The 21775-nt window shown below is 43.1% G+C and overlaps 1 protein-coding gene across 2 annotated transcripts in view; it reads left to right on the top strand.

Moving 5' to 3' along the window:
* IL1R2 (interleukin 1 receptor type 2) overlaps positions 1 to 21775 on the top strand; it is a 35054-nt gene that overhangs the window by 2697 nt on the left and 10582 nt on the right. The window contains exons 1-4 of one of the 2 annotated variants that reach the window (XM_040454081.1): positions 13219 to 13361; positions 14369 to 14493; positions 15352 to 15616; positions 21531 to 21711. In XM_040454081.1, the coding sequence (XP_040310015.1) occupies positions 13333 to 13361; positions 14369 to 14493; positions 15352 to 15616; positions 21531 to 21711 (600 nt within the window). In that variant the 5' untranslated portion in view covers positions 13219 to 13332. Of the gene's footprint in view, positions 1 to 13218; positions 13362 to 14368; positions 14494 to 15351; positions 15617 to 21530; positions 21712 to 21775 lie in introns of those variants that run through there. The other variant, XM_040454082.1, reaches the window with a different exon arrangement.

Here is a 21775-nt window from a genome sequence, read left to right on the forward strand (position 1 = left end):
AATCAGTTGGGGAGCTTTTAAAAATCTCTGTACCTGGGACCAATTACATCATTAACGTCGGGGGCTGGGACCCAGGCATTAGTAGTGTTTAAAGTTTTCTAGGGGTGTCTGATGGCTTAGTTGGTTAGGTATCTGACTTTGACTTAGGTCATGATCTTGTGGTCCGTGAATTCGAGCCCTGCTTTGGGCTCTGTGCTGATACTCAGAACCTGGAGCCTGCTTTGGATTCTGTGTCTCTCTCTTTCTTCACCTTCCTTGCTCACACACACTCTCTCTCTCTCTCAAAAATAAATAAACATTAAAAGAAAAATTTAAAACTTTTCAGGAATTCCAATGTATAACCAAGGCTGAGAGCCACTGCCCTATTCTGTCCCTTATACTCCTTACTGTCCCACCTCTATTAACTATTCAGGGACTAGCTCAACTTCAAACTCTGTGTTCTGAACCTGTAATTTATCTGATGAATCTCAGATTAATGGGCATTTGACTCACCAGTGGTGTGAATAGGAGAGAAGTCTGAGAATCTGTATTAACCTCCATCCAAACGTTTCTGAAACATACTTTGGTTAAAAACCTCTGTTTCATATTGAGCATAAATAGTTTCCTAAACATGAGGAGGCAGATGATTGTGATATTTGATTGCAGGGCCAAAAGAGCCCAATTTAGAACCTTGCTATTATCTTGCTATGTGACTTAGACACGTACCTTAGTTTCTGGACATTAGTTTCACTCATCAGATGACAGGGATGGGTTAGGGAGCAGAGGTTCTTTGCTGTTGTTAAGGATCTCTGGAAAGTTTTCATACCACCCACATTTGTCATGAAATGTCAAGGGGAAATTCAAGAATACGTGGACTTAATTGGGGATTTCAGGCTTGAGTATATTCACAGTCCAGGCAGTAAATCAACTCTGTGAGTCTGTGAGTGATAGGGCTTGTGGCCAATTGGAATAAGGTTGTCCCTTGGGAAAGAAATTCAGTGAAAAGTAATACCAACATTCTGGCTGAATTATGCTTACTCACAAGCTGAATTGGCCCGGACCCTAGTTTGTGATTCACGGACTAGCCTTGACAACTTCTGACAATACGATCACATACACCCTGAGTTATGGCAAATCCTGGCCCCACCACTTTTATTTGTTTTTCCATAGAGGAGTAAGGAACTCTTCTTGTAAGCCTCCATGTCTTCATCTCTAAAACAAAAATAATAATATGTAGCTCATTACACGTTGGGGAAATTAAAAGAGCTTTGCCTACTGCTTGGCGTATATTGATGTTCAGTAAATGTTAGCTAGTATCACCATCTTCTATATCATCATCAGATTATGTGATTCTGACAGCAAAATTTCAGAAACCGCTCTGAAAGCCTGGAGTGATCAGGGCATGGGAATTTAGTATAAGCTGTGCTCTCACTCCATGTAGACCTCTGCCTACTTTATTTAAGGATGAACCAATCTAAAGATCAATGCTTCTCCATCACCTAGAAATCTCATTAATATGCCCGTAATTCTGATGCCTGAGTCTGAGGTGGGGCCTGCGATTTCACCTCTCTTCACAAGTGATGCTGCTGGTCATGGATGACACTTTGAATAGCAAGGCTTCAAAACATTTGGGACAAGGTTTTCTTACTTGCGAGCAAGGAAGAAGTGAAAGCAAAGCTGTGGATAGTTCCTGAATTTTCTAGAGCTAATATTCATCAGAATGTTTTTTTAAATGTCTGTGGTAAGCAGAATCCTAAGACGACCCCCACTGATCCAGGTTCTTGTATATCCCCTCCCCTGAATGAGGAGGGAATATAAGAATGTAATGATTAGGTTTACCTTGTACCACAAAGGTGAAAGAATTTTGCAGGTGTAATTTAAGACCCTGACTAGCTGACTTGAAGTTGATCAAAAGGAGTTTTCCTGGGTGTGCCTGATACAACCAGGTAGACTGTATAAAAAAAAAAAAAAAGTCTAGAGGTCAGAGTCAAGAGGTCAGACATACATGACGCAACATCCGATATTGTTCTATTGGCCTTGAGAAAACAAACTGTCATCTTGTGGAGGTGGCCATGAGGCCGGAAATGGTGGGTGGCCTCTAGCTGCTGAGAGTGGCCTTGGCTTACAACCGGCACGAAAGTGGGGACCCCAGTTGTACAATCAAAAGGAACTGACTCCTACCAAAAACCACTTGGAACAGGACCCTGAGCTTTGATAGTCTGCTAGACCCTGAGCAGAGACTTTATCCAAGCTGAGACCAGACATCTGACCCACAGCAGTATGACTAATGAATGGGTGTTATTTTAAGTCACCAAGTTCATGGTATCTCTACACAACAATAGAAAACAATTACAATTGTTTTCTTTGGTTGCTGTGCATATCATTCCAAGTTAGAGATAAACCTAAAACATCTCAGTAGCTTAGTACAACACAAGTTTCTTTTGCTCATGCTATCTCATTGTCATTGGTCAGCTGTGTGAGACTGTGGACAGCTCACTGTAGCCACTTGAAGACATTTTCAAAAGAGAATTCGTGAAGACCATCTGTTAGATTGTTTTGACATGAGTGCTGGGGTGGGAAATAGATGTTTCTCCTACCTAACAGAAGGAGAAAGACATGCAGAGACAACTGAGTGGATCCATGGATGGAAGTAGATAGACCTCAGCCTCCTATCAGGATAACTTGATCATCCTATGTGGCCGCCGTCAATAAACAAGGGCTCAGAGAAAGAGTGCTGGAGGGTAGGCACCAGAAATGAAATGCTTAGTGATCCATATCCTTCCTACTTACTTTACATGGCTATAACCAGTCATGTGACTATGCCTAACTTCAAGGGTACAGAGAAGTGAAATTCTGTGTGTATCCAAAGTAGAAAAGTTCCAGATATTGGTCAGCGTGAGTCTGTCTACCACAGCATGTTGCTCAGGTTGGGAGGAAGCAGGATTTGAGACCGTCCAGCTTCATAGATCTCTTCTTGACAAGGTGGCTGGGCATCGCAGGGCTGAAAACAGCCAGAGGCGTTAGTGTGTGAATGGAATGCTTGACCCCAGACACAGAGGACAGCAAAGGACTCCCTGGTGAGACTTTTTGGGTCTGTGGAAAACCCAGTAAGTCTGGGCTTTAGTGGGCTTTCTCATGGCAACGGATTTCCCCAGACGGTATAGATAAAAATCATTTGAGTTTTTTTTTTAAATGTTTTATTATTTTTTTTTTTTGAGACAGAGAGAGACAAAGCGTGAGCAGGGGAGAGGCAGAGAGAGAGGGAGACACAGAATCCAAAGCAGGCTCCAGGTTCTGAGCTGTCAGCACAGAGCCCGACGCGGGGCTCGAACTCACAAACCGTGAGATCATGACCTGAGCCGAAGTCGGATGCTTAGCCACCCAGGCACCCCCAAATCGCTTGAGTTTTTAATTGTTTGTTTTCGCTTGACTTTTCTCTGCTCTCATGGACATGCTGGACACAGGGCTAGGGAAAGCTGCCACCTTCTGTGACCCTCAGAGGACAAGCCATCCTGGCTGGGCACATTTTCCAGGGAGTGGAAGATGATCTTTCAATGCATAAAGAGAAAAACCCACCTTTTTTGACAACTTAATTTTGGAAGGAACTCTTTCTAAAATATATGTAGCATGGTGAAACTATACTCACTACAAATTGATGCTAAAAATTGTACCTTTAATCACTATTTTGATAAGAATCTCATTTGGTCTTGAGGCCCCTTTTCATTAGGAAAATGTCATCCCCATCTTCCTGGCTCACATTTGCCTCTCTTGGATTTATTCAGTCTCTTTTGGGTGGAGCTCAGGCTTTCAGAGTTTCTCACCTCCTAGCCAGGAAGGAGTCTGACAATAGGGAGGCCATGTCCTCAGGGCAGAATGGGAAGGGTGACAGTCCACACCTGATGGCCTGAAGACTTCACTGGTTTCCATGGAGATGTCTCTGGATGGGGTGGTCATGTAGTGTCCTGCTGAATATACTGCTGAGTTCTGTGGCTGGGAAAACCCATGGTCTGATCTTGCAGCTGGGTCAGAGCCATGACAATGGCCAACTTGGGTCTACTGTGCGCCTCACTGGCTCCATAGGTTCTCTGTGTCTTGGCCATAGCCACGTTTCTCTCCTGGCTTAGACTGGCCACTTGTGCAGATTATACTCAGAATATTTAACAACCAGCAGAGATGAACGAACATCAACCAACTGGAATGGATGCTGTAGTATTTGTTGCTGGACCAAGAAGATCTCAGGGGAGCCCCAGAAAAGCCATGGTAGTAGAGGGTGAAGAGCTCAGGGCTTAAGGATGTGGAATTTACCACCTGTTGGGGGTATGTTTCCACATTTGGCCACACTGCTCCTCATGGACTGAATATCTGGCAGTCTTGGCTTCAAGTCACCTCGTCTTTCATCATGTCAGCCCCATAGTAGCCCAGATCTCAGTTTACCTCCCGTTCTCCACTGGAAGCACAGGGGAATATCTGGATCTCTTCTCCATCAGTGAAGAACTCAATCTAGCAGGGGACTAACCCTTGCATCCCTCTACCTGAACATGCCATGCCATTATTTCCCTTCTTCCTTAGCACCCCCACTTGGTCAGGATGCCTTGCTTTACCATGGTGCGGTTCCTCTGGAGACCCAATGTGAAAGCAGAACAAAAGTTTCTCTGCTCTCAGTTGCTCCCCCACCCCCATCCCTTCTACCGTGTGTCTCAGGAGCATGCCAATATGCCTACTTGCTCTTGTGGTTTTCCTCCTTTCACCCTGGAGCCCCCAAAGCCTTTTCTTCTACTTCCCCTTCCTACCAGGAAGGAATATGTCACATCCACTTCCTTCCCTCCTTTCTGGGGAGGGTTTTGCTCTTCCCTTTTCTTTGGGCTATGGTGGCAGAAGAATTGGAGATAGCAAGGAGAGAAATACAATGGAATGTGTCACCCTGACACTGTCAGTCAGGCATAGTGAGGTGGAGGGACCATTGATGTCTGCTCTTAAAGGTCCTTGATTGAAGTATTCTGGTTCTTGCAACTGTCTTCATATTTTTCTTTTCTTTTTTCCTGCATCTCTCTTAATGTTTTTCTGTCTCCTGTGTCATTGGGCCATCAGCTGTCACTCGCTTCTCTGTACATTTTCTTCTACCAGTACAGTCCCTCTTTCTAATTTGCCACCTCGAATCTGCTTTTGATGAAGTGTTCTGGTCACATATTGCTGCGTAACAAAGTGCCCCAGAATTTAGCAGCTTATAACAAACATTTTATTATAATTTACATATTCTGCAGGTCATGAATTTGAGAGGGACTCAGCTAAGCAATTCTTCTACTCCATGTGATTTGATTGAGTTCAAACAGTGGTACTCAGCTAGTGAAAGGACTCTTCTGGAGAGTCTAAGAGGGCTTTACTCACATGGATGGTGTCTTTGAGGGGATTCCTATGAGGCCAGACATAGCTGGAACTGTCAACCATATTCCCTACATGTGGCCTCCTTTGCAAGGTGGTCTCAGAGTAGTTGGACAGTTTACGTGGTGGCTGACTTTCCCCAGAGTAAGCATCCCAAGGAAACTAGGTGGAAGCATTCACCCAGCATTATTTTGTTGGTTAGACACAAGTCCCAGGCTGGCCCCATTCAATGGAGGGGAGTTGGACTCCAAGTTGTGATGGCAGAGTGCACAATCACATCATAGAAGACCACGTAAGATGGGAGATACTGTTGTGGCCATCTTTAGAAAATATAATTGCCACTCTGAGAAGTGATAATACTCTATACACAACCAGAAAGAGGTTCTGTGAGAGAGGTGAAAAGCTCCTTTTGTGAGTAAAATATACATGCCTTTGTGCCAGGATCATATTGCTCTCTTTCAGATGTTCAGATCATTTTGTCCTTGTTTCCTCTGCCCACCTTATTTCAGATGAATAAGTTCTCTGAATGACTTATTTCAGATGAATAAGTTCTCTGAATGACTGTGTGGTGTTTATTACATACACTCAGATTACAAGAGGTTGAAAGCCACATTCGGCTTAAAGGGTTTGCTTCCTGTCCCATGCCAACACACAACAAACATTACCCAGTGAGTAGCCCAGTGGAGCTAGAACTCCCATCCTCAGGAGAACTCAGAGGTCTTGAATCCTGGCTCTGCTGTTTTCTGGCTTTGGGACTTCTGCAAGTGAATTGATGAGATTTGGTGGTTATCTAAGGCCCCTTACTTCCTGCTTTATAGAAACTGGAGCTGTGCCCACGGCTGGAGCCTAAGTGCAAATCCACACTGACTTTGAATCCTAGGGTTTTACAGCTGAAAGAGACCTGGGAGCTTTCAGCAGCTCAGTCCTTGTATTTATTTTAGAGATGAAGAAACTGTGACCCAGATTGGGTAAATCTCTTAGTGACTTGCCTAAGATCACATAGCTAGTTAATGGTAGAGTGAATCCAGCTTCCAGAAATCCAGCTTCAATCTCCTGCTCTAATGTGCTTAAAGACTTTACCGCTAAGATGTCAGTCTGAATGAAAGCATCAGAATTCCGTGGTAGGCTTTCAATGTGTGTGTGTGTGCATGTATTTACAATTGTGTGTTTACATGTTAAACACACTTCTTTATTTAAAGTTTATTTATTTAATTTTGAGTGAGGGAGAGAGGAAAAGAGAGAGCATGCATGCACGCACAAGTGCTGGAGGGGCAGAGAGAGAGAGAGAGAGAGAGAATCCCAGTCTTTGTGCTGTCAGCGCAGAGCCCAACTCAGGGCTCAATCACACAACTGGGAGATCACAACCGGAGCTGATATCAAGAGTCAGACACTTAACTGACTGAGACACCCAGGTGCCCCAAACATTATTCTATAATATGGATTTAGGCATCAGGTTTATTGATTCCATTAGGTAAAGTTGAACACCATTCTAATGTAGCAACTGGTATTAGGTAAGTTATTGACTATGGTACCAGAAAGTTCTCAGGCTGTGAGAGGGACCCTTAGCAGGAGTTAGTAAGAATGCAGGTGGTGGAAACTCTGACTTCTAACTCAATTCTGCCAGTTGTGTGCTCTTGATAAAGTTACTCACCTCCTGAGTTTTTGGGTCTGCTTCTGTAAAGTGCTGATGAGAGCCACCACATTTTTTTATATTTTTTTTTTCAACGTTTATTTATTTTGGGGACAGAGAGAGACAGAGCATGAATGGGGGAGGGGCAGAGAGGGAGGGAGACACAGAATCGGAAACAGGCTCCAGGCTCTGAGCCATCAGCCCAGAGCCCGACGCGGGGCTCGAACTCACGAACCGCGAGATCGTGACCTGGCTGAAGTCGGACGCTTAACTGACTGCGCCACCCAGGCGCCCCGAGAGCCACCACATTTTAAGTGATTTGTCTTTGCCAGCTCTGTGTTGACCTCTTTACATATCACATGGAATCTGACCCTTCTGTGCCACATGCTAGGCTACAGCCATTTTACAGATTAGCAGACTGAGTCTCTCAGAGGCAGTATGATCCCCACGCCCCCCAGTCCCCGCCCCGCCACGGACCCTAAACCATCCCGCTGGCACACAAGGAAGGCAGGCCTCACATTTGCTTTGTCAGACTCTCAAGTCCATGTGCTTTCCACAGTTCTTTCCTGTAGAGACTCCCTAACTCTCAGAACTACTGTGCAATGTTGACGGACTTCTTTTGAGCTTCCTTCTGGGATGGACTCTGACCAATGAGTGGAGCTTAGGGGAAGGCAAATTTACATTTGAAATGACAGAGGTTTCTGTTTTTTTTGTTTTTTTTGTTTTTTTTTTTTAATGTTTATTTACTTTGAGAGACAGGGAGAGAGAAGTCCCAAGCAGACTCGGTGCCCTCAGTGTAGAGCCAGATGTGGGGTTCAATCCCATAAACTGCTAGATCATGACCTGAACTGAAATCAACAGTCAGATGCTTAACCAACTGAGCCACCCATATGCCCCTAAATGACAGAAGTTTCTGATCACGTGTATATTCCAAGACTGGAAGTGTCCATCTAATGAGGGGTAAAGTTGGCAATCTATGGAGGATGCTGGGTTTGGAAAGACTGTTTGGATGGGCTGCTGAGCTTTATGGCTTCTAGAGCCCCCTCTAGCTCCAGGTTCTGGTGCTTCTATAGAGCAGAGGATGAATACCAAGGCTAAGAATTGTGTTGACTCAGGATTACATTCCACTTTATCATTCCATTAGCTCTGTGGCCTTGGGTAAGTTACTTAATGTATCTGAGTCTATTTCCATTGCTTCATGTTTATAATGGGGATGATGCACTCTACCAGACTCACGAGTTTAGTTAGCCCTCTGGAATTGTTCAGAGCAGAAAATTCCTCTCACACAAATATTAGGTTGGGAGAATGTGAAGCCTGGTGGATTCATACTGTGGGTGCTGAGGGCCTCATGGGTGGAGCTTCCACCCCGCATCAGTCATATTCTAGGAGGATGGCAATTATTCTGAGCTAGAGGGGTGGGTCTTGTCAGGGGCTAGCCTGTAAGAGGGCCTGATGCAGGAAGAAGGTGAAGGAAGTGTCTTGGTTGATGGTCCAGCTTGCTGGGGGCTCTGAATGACTCAGGCTTACTGGGAATGCAAAGTGTGAACAGAGGATTCAAATGAGTGGGGAGATGAGTTGGGTTGATTTGTTAAACCTCTTTGCCAATGGTTCCTGGTTGGGGCAGTTGACCAAGCTCAAAAGGTTTGATGAAAAAAGAGTGGTTTCAGAAAGTAAAACATAAAGAAGGCATGTAGCCCTTGGTGGAGCCAAGTCTTAGCTTCTCTAAGTTTTCCCTTTGAGATTCAGCCCATCACGGCCCAAAGATGGGTCTTCCTGTGCCATGGCTTCCAGTAAGCATTTCCATCTCCCCAGACCCCACTGGAATCAAGGATATTGAGGTGCTCTCATTCTGACATGGCCATGCAGACCAGAAATTGTCCCACCATGCTGCACTGAGTTCCCTGAATTCTGGGGTTGGGTGGGGGGAGTGTGGTGTGGTGGGGAAACTAATTTCTCTCTTTTCTGTAGACAACCCATCAAGGGTTCTGCTTTAAGCCAGTATACTAAAAAAACAAAAAAAAGGCTGCCTCAAAATTGATCATGTATTTCTCTGCATCTGAAACTAAAGAATCTTCTTATTCCCTAAGCTCTTAACATCCTGTGCTTTCCAGAGACTTAGTTCAAAATACTTCTTATTTTGCTTCAGCTTTAAATTTTAAAAATTTCCAAGCTTAACATTGATGCAAATATTTATTTTCCTTTGGGTGTCAAAAGGTTTCATACCACATGCCTGCAACAACATGTGTCAGTTTTTAGGAATTTACTTTAAACTGGAGGTGGCTTAATAGTATGAGTAGGGCCTGATAACTCTTTGACTTCATTAATATTCAAGATCTATCATCTTTGTTTTGCTTTTTTGGGTGACTGCACTGCCTGACTCAGAGATGGGCAGCTGCCTAAAATCTTTCTGGAACAAGGTGAAGATAGAAATAAAGTTTAATCTTTTCAGTGAATTAAGAGCTATATTAAAATATACTAGAGGGTAACATGTTTAATCCTTTTAAATGCCTGAAGATTGATCTCTGGAGCTATCATTTATTTGCTTATTTGTTCTCAATCTGCTAAAACATGTGTTCCTATATGCATTCTAAAGTATTTAGAGGTGAAGTTTGAGATGTCTGTAATTTTCCAGTGTTCAGGGGAACAATATGTATATGTGTATGTGTATATATATGTGTAAGTATATGTATATGTATGTGTATATGCATGTGTATACACATATGTGTATATATGTATACATATGTGTATACATGTGTATATATGTACACATGTATGTACATATGTGTGTATATTATATGTGTATATGTGTGTGCATGTGTGTGTATATGTATATATGTGTATATATGTATATATGTGTGTATGTATATATGTGTGTATGTATATATGTATATATATGTGTATGTATATACATGCTTATATATGTATATATACACACATATATGTGTGTGTATATATAGGGAAGGAGACAGAGAGAGAATGAGAATAAAGCAAAATGTTCATAATTGGTGAGTCTCGTGAAATACATACTGGTGTTATGCCATCCTCACTTTTTTAGTCTGTTGGGATTTTCAAAATTAAATTAAAAGGTGAAGCAAACAGCTACATACTCTTAGGCTATGTGTACCATCCATGAGCAGGAGGCTGACACCAGGGATCAAAGGCGGTAAGCGGGGTGCTAGGCTCAGTGCGGGGCTGCCAGCTCTTTCCACCATACTGTGTTCTTTCTCCTTCCTTGAACTCTCCACAAATTGTTGGTCATTTTCTTATTTCTGGCCCTGCTTTCCATCTTATTCTTCAGTTTTCGTACACTGGGTGTAGTGAAACATAGTTGTGTGGAAAAAAAAAATTGTCATTCAAATTCTTGGAATCAGTTGCCTTTAAAATTTCTTTCTTCCAGTAAGAAGGTCAACTCGGATTCAAGAAATGTCAAATTGTCTGTAATTTAAAGACACGTTGAAAGAAAGTAGGGCAGGAGAGGAATGTTTTGCTGCACACCTCTGCAGAACAAATTCTTTTTCCTTTAGGCCTGCCAAAGAATTACTATTTCCCACGCTAGGGCAATTTTGGTTCCAGCCTTTTCCTGAGGTTTTGATTATTAAAAATGATCACTACTGCATGTTTGTGGTTTAGTTGTCTGAAGCCACTTCCTGAAGAGGTCACAGTAAAGCAATTGTTTTTTGGCAAAGTCTTCAGAGGGAAACCAAAGCAATTAATTCCTTTGGCTATGGGGCCCTGGAAGGGGGGTGGGTGGGTGAGAGGGGATGGGGAGTACAACATTTTAGGGTTTCATGCCACTGGAACAGGGTCCTTGTTGAAATATCTCTACTTCTCACCCTGACCAGACATGCGATTTTGAGAAGAAGGTTAATGTCCAAATCGCTTTCAACATGTGAAAAAGAAAGTGAAAGGACTAGATTTCCCTAAGACCCTTCCAGCTCTGTAGCTCTGTGAAGCCTCAGCTGATAACTCCCCCTGGATGGACACAGTCTGACTCTTTGGTGTCAAAGTAATTTTAAACGTGGTTACAAACCACGTAACTCAAGGCTAAGCCTGCACCTGTGTCCTGGGAGGTGCTCTCATCCAAAGGGAGGCTGCTTAGCTCCTCCTGCCTTTGGTTGAATTACTTCTATTTTTTTTAAGTTTATTTATTTATTTTGAGAGGGTGCGTGAATGCACAAATGGGGAAGGGGCAGAGAGAGGGAGAAAGAGAATCCCAAGCAGGCTCCATGCTCAGAACGGAGCCCACTATGGGGCTCGATCTCACATACTGTGAGATTGTGACCTGAGCTAAAATCAAAAGCTGGATACTTAACCCACTGAGCCCCAGGAACCCCATAAAATAAGTTTTTTCTTTTAAGTAAATTCTACACCTAGCGTGGGGCTTGAACTCACAACTCTTAAGAGCAAGAGTTTTTGCTTTACTGACTGAGCCAGCCAGGAAGCTGAGTCAAAGTGACTTCTTAAAGAGTCAGTCAGCAGAAACTGTTTGAAACAGTTGAGTATCAGAAAGAGGACCAGTGAGAACACAACAACTGACCTGTCAGGGCTCCTTCCCCCAGTGTTCTTTTTATAAAGTTTGAAAAGTTTGCATATTGAGATTCAGTTTGCCTATGTATGGCAGGAAGCCCAAACATATTAAAAAAAAAAAGGTAGTCTAGGGTGGGAGCCCCATGAAACCACTGAAGGACTCATGTTCCTGTCTTATCCCAGCACTGTCTGCAAGTGGTCTGCACCTTGTGACCCAATATGGTGGCTGTAATCCACCCACCATATCCATACTGAGCTAGCAGGAAGGAAGACCAGTGGAGACTTTTAAGTCTTTTGAGGAGGCTTTTAAGTTGACTTCCCAGGAGGAGCATACATTTCCACCTACATTCATTGACCCAAATTCTGTCACTAGGCCACTCCTAATTGCAAGGGAGGATGGGAAATATAGACTTTGTGTGGGATAGTAATGTGTTACACTAAGAGTCAGGGGTTCTATAATTGTCAAAGCAGGGAGGACAGATCTTAGAGGAGGAAACTAGCAGCATCTGTCATAAATACTATATTTTTGAAGAGTAAGGGCTTTGGAATCAGTAGTCTTGGGTTTAAACTTCAATTCCTGCTTACTAGTTGTGAGATATTGGTCAAGCTATATAACCTCCTTAATCTCTTGTATTATATGATCTGTCAAATTGGCATCATGAGATTCACATCATGGGGGTAAAATGGCAAAACTTATTTTCTCAGTGTTTAGCTCAGTAGCTCACTATTATATCAGTCCCCGTGTCACCATCTTTGACTTCATCCACTTATTTGGATATGTGGTATTGGTTATACATGTGTATTTGACTCCGTCTTTTTTCAAAGCCTCTCTAGAGAACCAGTGAATCTGGCTGGGACCAGTACAGTTGGGGATGCGAGAAGCTAATGTGTGTGCAAAGAGGGCAAAGCAACTTGGTCAACGTTGTTGTGACTCTTATGCTAATCAAGTTGCCTGGTTAACCTGAGGCTGGGGTTAGTGGTTAAAGTCATGGGAAATATTTGTGTTTCAGAAACAGGTGAAGGATAGGACCACGCAGAAGCAGGAAGAGCTTAGGGGAAACAGCCCTAGGGTAGACACATAGCTAAGGGGAAGATCTCAGGTCATGTCACTGCCCATTCCAGTTCCTCATCACTCAAGGGGGAGTTCAGACTGCAACTCTGAACCCGTGCCTTCGGATGAGGGAGGGTTACTAGCATGCAAGTGTACTTCCTCAGTTTGCCAATCCTGCCCTGGCCACTTAAGGTCCATCTGGGTTTACTGTGAGACATTCAGAATGGTATCTGTTCCAGGGACAGGGAACAAGTTAAACTTTAAGGAAATGGGGAAGGGGTGGTGATAGGGAATTTTTTTTTTTTTTTCCTGGATTCACTCATCACTCCCAATTTCCTGCTAGGCTTTTGAGCACAAATAATCTCCGGTACTCTCTGGGACTGGGTATTTTATAGGCCTTGAGGGCTGTGAATTAGACCATGCCTCGGTTCTTAAGACTGTCCCCACCCAGGGGAGCCAACAAGACACGGTTGTGGCAGATGTCATCATTGCTCCCAGGTATTTCCATTTCCAGTGTAACTTGAGGCTCCTCCCACTAGAGGTGGAAGTAATCTCCCCGCCCCAGTGATGGCAGATTTGGCCACATGACTTGCTTTGGCCAATGGAATGTGGGCAGACCAGCAGTAAGCTAGTTCTGAGCAAGACTTTGAGTGCTCTTGCCACATTGCGTCCTTTTTTTTGCCATCACAGAAGATCATCTCCCAGGAGGTTGTAGGTTCAAGGAAGATGAGAGACACATGGAGAAGACTTAAATCCCACCGGAAGCATGGAGTCAAGCCTAACAGCCCGATCTAGGTCAGCCAACCCCTATCTGATTCATGGACTGTGAGATAGAATCGCTTTACACCATTGGCGTGATCGCCATGGCGCTTGTTTTATGCATTTCAGTCTTGAGATGGATTGTTGGTAGTATGGTTGTGACAATGGTTGCCTAATACAACAGACCATTACGCTACGGTGTGAAAGGGACTGCAGGGAAATATGGAGACATCTGGTGCTCCAGTCTTGGGGAAGTATGTGGGGAGGAGTACTTTATGAACTTGTGTAAGCTATTCACTCTTTGTAACTTATTTTGCTTTTCCTCCTGGGATGCTCTAGACCAGAGAGTTAGCGGTACATAGCATCCATCAGGTACGTCTGAATTGTATGTAAAATTAGAGCTAATCCATAGAGACAGAAGGAAGAGTTCTCCAACAAGTAAAATATAAAGACCTTTTGGCTTCTAGTGATTAAGCCACTCATTCATTCAACAAGTAGAACTTAAGGACATAGTTGTAAATAGGATCTTTGAGTACATGAGCTTGCATTCTATAGGGAGGGAACGTGGTTGATGATGAATGCCACAGACAGCAATGGAGCAGGAAAGGAAAATGTGCAGCATTCGCAGAAGGGTGGTGCAGCTTTACACGGGAAGGTCAGGGAAGACCTCACTAAAATGATTTTGAGTAAAAACCTGAAGGTTGGAGAGAGCCTAGGCAGTGGCCACAACCAAGGAAAGAGCATCTCGGTTTGTAGCAGGGAGCACTAAGGCACACTTCGGAGAGAGAAACACTTAAGATATGGAACACCTCTTCCAAGGCACCTTGTTAGTGCTCTGGGGAGTTGATGTTAGGTATGCTCAGTGAATATAGCCGTTGAGGAGAAAATCCAAAACTTTTGTGTTTTCTTGGTTATAAAGTCTGGGCAAAAAGATTTCCATCTTCAGGTGAAGCCTCCAGAGCCTCCTGCTGGGACCATCGTCAAGGTGTTCTCTCTCTGGGTGTGTGTGTGGCTCCTGGTGACCCCTCTGTCTCCTCCTACAGATTAGGGGGTGCTGAACCTGAGATCACCTCCCGTGTCCTTCAGAAGTTGCTGGAAACAATGCTCGTCTTGTACGTGTTGATAATCGGCGTTTATTCCTTCACCGTTCAGCCTGAGGAACACACAGGTGAGAAATGAATCTTTCAGCTGGAAAGGGCTTGCCTGAAGCTTCTCTGGGGGAAAGCAGTTGTTTATCTAGTGAAGTCTATTGTTTTCAAAAGGCAAGTTGTGACAGATGCTTCCTCCTGCCCATCTCCTCTGTTGCACTGTGCTTGCTCTGGGCATAGGTCATTCCTGCCAAAAAGCGAGCCAATAAGGTGGTGTATTTGCCCTCAGGAAAATGTGCCTTTGGATTTTAACCACATGTCCTGTCACAACTAAGCTCTTTTTGTATCTGAACTCAGCCAAAATCCACTTTTATTTTTTAATTTTATTTATTTTTTAATTTTTTAATTTATTATTTAATTTTTTAATTTATTATTTAACTTTTTAATGTTTATTTATTTTTGAGAGACAGAGAGAGACAGAGCATGAGCAGGGAAGGGGCAGAGAGAGAGACACACACAGAATCTGAAGCAGGCTCCAGGCTCTGAGCTGTCAGCACAGAGCCCAACACGGGGCTTGAACCCACAAACTGTGAGATCATGACCTGAGCCAAAGTTGGATGCTTAACCAACTGAGCCACCCAGGCTCCCCCCAAATCTACTTTTAATGATAAGGAGTCAACAAGTGAAAAATATGACCCAACTTTTTAATCATTTTTTCATCTTCATGTGAACCAGATTGAATTTTCCCCACAAAATGTAAATTGGAATTGACAGTAACCCAAAAGTTGTTTTTGGGAGTTTTGAAGTCATTATAACAGGAGGGTTTAATGGGGCCTCCGGGGTGCAGGCCACTTGTTAGGGGCCCGCGGCTTCTTCAGAGCTGCCCATCCAAGGAGGTTTGGGATCCAAAGCCTGACTATGATCTCTCTGTCCTTCAGTGGCTGCAGGAAACTGCCAGTTTCTTGGCAAGCATTTCAAAACTGACTTCAAAGTGGAAGGGGAGCCTGTGGTCCTGAAGTGCCCCCAGGTGCAGTATTGGTTGTGGGAGTCTGTCAGCCCCCACGTCAACGTGACATGGCATAAAAATGATTCTGCTAGAACGATTCCAGGGGAAGAAGAGACACGAATGTGGGTCCAGGATGGTGCTCTCTGGATCTTGCCAGCCTTGCAAGAGGACTCTGGCACCTACCTCTGCACTGTCAGGTGAGGCCCCCCAGGACTAGGAGTGGAGCTCCTTCCAGAATGGACTTTTGCATGGTTCTTCGGTGTTGCCCTGGATTTCAAAATGAGAATCTGCCTTTTGTCCTCTTCACTGTTCCTGAAATACCTCTACCCGAGAGCTTTCCCCAGATACCCTCATGGCTCTTTCTCTCCATTTAAGTCTTTGCTCAAATGTCACCTCTTTAGAGAGGGCTCCCCCAGCCACTTTACCTAAAACAGCATTCCTGACACTCTCTCTTTTTACCCTGCTGGTAGTTTTCCTACCTGACACACGTGTGTTCACATATTTAATGTTTGCCTACCCTGTAAGAATGTAAACCCCAGGAGGACTGGGACTTGGGCCGTTTTGTTCATGCCTGCATCCGCATGGACAAAAGAAATTGATATAGAAACTGGATGGGACTGTAGGAATGAATTAATCCAATTGCTTATTGTATGTGTGAGGGGACCAAGCTCACTTATGAAGTGCTCCTAGGTGGTGGGTGTGGAGCTGAAACTGGAACCCAAATCTCCTAATGTGGGGTCTACCCCCCTCCCTCTTTGTCCTGTTGCTTTTTTTTAAAGTTGTGGTAACATATGCATAGCATAAAAGTTATCATCTTATCCCTTTTTGAGGGTACACTTCCGTGCGTTAAGCACATTCACATTGTTATGTGACCATCAGCATCCTTCATCTCCAGAATTCTTCATCGTCCTACACTGAAACTCTGAGCCCATTAAACACGAATTCCTCATTCTTCCCTCCAGCCCCTGGCAACCCCCGTCTTACTTTTTGTCTCTATGAGTTTGATTGCTCTAAATACCTCATATGAGTGGAGTCCTACAGTGTTTGTCCTTTTGTGACTGGCTTGTCTCACTCAGCACAGTGTCTTCAAGGTTCATCCATACTGCAGTGTGTATTAGACTTTCATTCCTTTTCAACATTATTCAATGGAATAATATTCCATTGCATAAATATACCATATTTTGGTAATTATGGTGCTTCTGCCTTTAGGCTGTTGTGAGTGATGCTGGTCTGAACATAGGTGTACAAAGATCTGTTGGAGTGGGGTGTCTGGGTGGCTCAGTCGGTTAAGCATCCGACTTCGGCTCAGGTCATGATCTCATAGTCTTCGAGCGCCATGTCGGGCTCTGTGCTGACAGCTCAGAGCCTGGAGCCTGCTTTGGATTCTGTGTCTCCCTTTCTCTCTGCCCCTCCCCTGCTCATGCTCTCTCTGTCTCAAAAAAAAAAAAAAAAAATCTGTTGGAGTCCCTGCTTTGAATTCTTTTGGGTATATACCCAGGAGAGAATTGGTGGATCATATGGTAATTCTATGTTTAATAATTTTTTGAGAAACCATCACATTGTTTGCCACAGTGCCTCCTCCATTTTACATTCCCACCAGCAATGTACACGGCTTCCAGTTTCTCCTCATCTTCACTAGCACTTATTATTTTCTGGGGTTTGTTTGTTTGTTTGTTTGTTTTGGAGAGGAATAATAGCCATCCTACTGGGTGTGAAGTGTTATATTATTGGGCTTTCGATTTGCATTTCCCTAATGATTAGTTATGCTAAGCATATACCCATGTCCTTTATTGGCCAAATGTCTGTTCAAGTCCTTTGCCTAGTTTTAATTTTCAAAGTTTTTTGTTGTCTTATTTTTAATTTCCTTTAAAAATGGAAAAATAATTAAAATGCAGTGTTATATTAGTTTCAGGTGTAGAATATTCAGCAGTTCTGTACATTTCTCAGTGCTCAGCACTATAAGTGTACTTTTAATCACCTTCACCTATTTCATCCATTCCCCCACCTACCTCCCCTCTGACAATCACCAGTTTGTTCTCTGTGTTTAAGAGTCTTGTTTCTTTTGTTGTTGTTGTTCATTTGTTTCTTAAATTCCACTTATGAGTGAAATTATATGGTATCTATCTTCCTCTGTCTGATTTATCTCACTTAGCATCATGCCATCCAGATCCATCTATGTTGTTGCAAATGGCAAGATTACATTCTTTTTTTGTGGCTGAGTCATAGTCCAGTGTGTCAATGAATCATCCTGTCAATGAATCCTGCCTAGGAAATAGACAATCTCTTACTTCCATAGCAGGGAAATGTGGATGCTTGATTTTACAATAGCTATCAATGCATGGTTTTTCTTTCCTTTTAGTGTAAAAGAATTCTAATGTTTTCCTAAGGAGCACTATTAGGAAAACTTAACAGTGCAAGAAAAAGAACGGAATTGGGTTAGAATAGTATGGGTGTGAATCCTAGCTTTCTCATTTTCTAGCTGGTAGGATGTTGGTCTTATTACTTGGCATTTATGGGTTTCAGTTTTCTCCTCTGTAAAGAGAGTTGTTGGGAGAGTTCTATGAAATCACAGCATGTGAAGCACCTAGTTATAGGGAGCACCGTAGAAGATGGTCAATATATACACGAAAGTGCCTTTTCTTTCCTGAAGGCAATGCTTATTGACTCTTGTAGTGATACTATGCAAAAATCAGGGAGATGTCAGCTGAGTGATGTTTGTCTTTTAAAGTTTGTTTTTATGGTTGTTTTAAAAAATTATACCTCATACTCATTTTATTTTCTATTCTTGTAGAAAAAAAGATCTGAGGGGCGCCTGGGTGGCTCAGTCGGTTGAGCGTCCAACTTCACCTCAGGTCACGATCTCACGATCCATGAGTTCGAGCCCCGCGTCGGGCTCTGGGCTGATGGCTTAGAACCTGGAGCCTGCTTCTGATTCTGTGTCTCCCTCTCTCTCTCTGCCCCTCCCCTGTTCATGCTCTGTCTCTCTCTGTCTCAAAAATAAATAAACGTTAAAAAAAAAATTAAAAAAAGAAAAAAGATCTGAGATTGAGAGGGGCGGTAGAAATTTCAGTGTGGGTCAAAGTTTCGTAGCATGTGAGAGAGTCTACCTGGCTGATGTCTAGAACTCTCTTCCAGCTCTAAGATTGGGTTCCCAATGGATTGAGAATCACCGGCAGTTGCCATAATACCCTTTGGATTTATAGTCACAGGTCATGAAACAGCCCTGTTCCTGTGATTTTTATAATCTTCTGATCCAGAACCCAAGACCTTTTTGTCAACCAGAGTGGGCAAGTCAGTGGCTTAAAACCACAAATGCTTATTTATCACACATGTAACAAGCCAACAAACCCATGTTGGGTTCAGAGACAATTGAGAACCCAGACTGAGGGGGCAGTCACTATCTCAAATGTTGGCTGCCATACCAGAAGGAGATTGCTATTAAAACTTTGGTGCAAGGACACCTGGGTGGCTCGGTTGGCGTCCAACTTTGACTCAGGTCATGATCTCGTGGTTTATGAGTTCGAGCCCCACATTGGGCAGCTCAGAGCCTGGAGCCTGCTTTGGATTCTGTGTCTCAAACTCTTTCTCTGCCCCTTCCCAACTTGTGCTCTGTCCTGTCTCTCTCAAAAATAAATAAACATAAAAAAAAAAAAAAACTTTGGTGTAGAAGTGACACACGTATATCTCATTGACTAGAAAGAGTCACATAACTGCACCCACCCACAGTGGGGCCATGACATGTTAATTCCACTGTATGCTCAGGATGGGGGAATTGGACACATTTGGTGAACAACACTAATGACCACCACCCCTTTGCTGTGGGGATGTAACACCACGTGGAGAATGTGAGTGTTGATCAAATCATTCCACACCCATCTTTCTTTTGCGTCATTTTCACGGAGTGTCTTGCCCAAGGGGAATTACCAGATCAAAAATGTGAACAGGTTTGTAACTCTCAATATGCGTAGTAAGTTTGGTTTCCACAGATCCTGCCCTAATTTATGGGTTTTCCCAAAGCCTTACCAGGCTTCTAACCTTGGTTTGACCTCTTAGTTGTTGTACAGCCTTAGGAAATTACTTAATTTCTGTATACCTAATTTTCCTCATCTAAAAATGATATAATAATAATTTCTGCCTCATAAGGTTGGAGAATAGATAATATATAGAGAGCACCCAACACAGGGCCTGGCATGTATCTCCTCCAGGTGCCGGGATGACTCTTTTCAGGTGTACACTCTTCTTTAGACTTGTCCTCGTTTACATTTCTTTTTTCTTATTCAAAAAAATTTTTTTAATGTTTATTTATTTTTGAGAGAGAGAGAACGTGGGAGCAGGGGAGGAGCAGAGAGAGAGGGAGACACAGAATCTGAAGCAGGCTCCAGGCTTTGAGCTGTCAGCACAGAGCCCGACGCAGGGCTTGAACTCACAGACCATGAGATCGTGACCTGAGCTCAAGTCAGTTGCTCAACGGACTGAGCCACCCAGGTGCCCCTCCTCATTTACATTTCTTACAATGAGATTATATATTTTTCAAGATGAGAGTTAACTTCCTGAATTTCTTTGTGCCTAAAATGTTTGTTCATTCTTTTCCTTTTTTAAACCAGACATGAAATATAATACAGATATTGGCTGTATATATTTGAATTAATTCTTTTTACTTTCAGGTAGCAAGATTTTATTTTTTTTTTTAACGTTTATTTATTTTTAAGACAGAGAGAGACACAGCATAAACGGGGGAGGGGCAGAGAGAGAGGGAGACACAGAATCAGAAGCAGGCTCCAGGCTCTGAGCCATCAGCCCAGAGCCTGACGCAGGGCTCGAACTCGCGGACCGCGAGATCGTGACCTGAGCTGAAGTTGGACGCTTAACCGACTGAGCCACCTAGGCGCCCCTCAGGTAGCAAGATTTTACACTTACTTCTTTCACATACATTTTTTACATTTTGTTCATTCTTCAGATATAGATTGTTTTTTCTTCTGCTGTACAGGTTCCCTCCCCCGCCTCTTCCTTATACAGCACACATTTTCATGGTCTCTGTTGGTGTTGTTTCTTAGATAGCCAGGGGCTTAGCTGAGGCCATTGTATTTTCATGTTTTTCTATTTTTTCCTATGTTTCTATCAATGTTTTGCCTCTGCCATTTCCCCAGCTCTAGGGTCTGGATAGAATTATGATATTGAGATTAGAGTTAGGCCAACCAAAAAACAAACAAACAAAACCAAAAGAACACACACACACACATACACACACACACACACACACACACACACACACACACACACACGCACACACACACACACAAAAACCACCCAAATTAAAAACAAAACAAACTTGCCAAGTTCATTTCCCCATGCAGTATTGCAAAAATATTTTATAGATCTTACACAAAGTTCTCGGCAGTTTTCTGAAATTCGACTTACGCTCACAGATGATTCCCAAGAGAAGTAAAGGGAACTTTATTCTAGGTAAATGGTGGCTTTTTGCAAACAATCTCTCTTTTTGGATATGGCCTTCTGCACTAGGAAGTTGAATTGTGTTGGGGCTGTGCTCAGGGACCCCCCTAGAACCCGGAAAGGTTCAGGCCTGTTTGAAGGGTATTTGGGGATCTCTTAGTGACCCTCAATGGGGTTGAAATCAGGCTTGCAGAGGGTCCTTTGGGAAAAATGCAGACCACGTCATCATTTTTTTTTACAATAGTTATGATGTGGTACTTTTTTGTTGTTTTGTCTCTCAAGGACTCAAAAAGATCAGGAAGAGAAGCATTGTGATACTAATCAAGAAACTGCAGAACACAGATTTTAATGGGTTTGGGGAAATTTGTTTTTTTTTTTTTTTTTAAATGTTTTATTTTATTTTTGAGGGAGAGACAGAGCACAAGTGGGGCATGGGCAGAGAGAGGGAGACATAGAATCCGAAGCAGGCTTCAGGCTCCCAGCTGTCAGCACAGAGACCACTGTGGGGCTCAAACTCATGAACCATGAGATCATGACCTGAGCTGAAGTCGGACACTCAACAACTGAGCCACCCAGGCGCCCCAAATTATTCTTAATGTCATTTAGCTTTACTGTTATTTTTCCTTGTCATTTATTATCCCTTTTTCTCTTTTATATCAGAAACACGTCTTACTGTGATGAAATGTCCACTGAGCTCAGGGTTTTTGAGAAGACAGAAGCTTCCCTGCCTTTCATATCATACCCGCAAATTCTTACGTTGTCAACCTCTGGGTCCTTAGTTTGCCCTGAGCTGAGTGAATTCATCCGTAACAAAATGGACATGAAGATTCAGTGGTACAAGGTACATCTTTAAAAATTGCCATTTAAAAAAAATTTTTTTTTAAATTGCCATTTAATTAAAATGT

This window comes from Herpailurus yagouaroundi, unplaced genomic scaffold, assembly GCF_014898765.1.
Source record: "Herpailurus yagouaroundi ecotype Mexico unplaced genomic scaffold, PumYag 210, whole genome shotgun sequence".
NCBI classification, from domain to species: domain Eukaryota; kingdom Metazoa; phylum Chordata; class Mammalia; order Carnivora; family Felidae; genus Herpailurus; species Herpailurus yagouaroundi.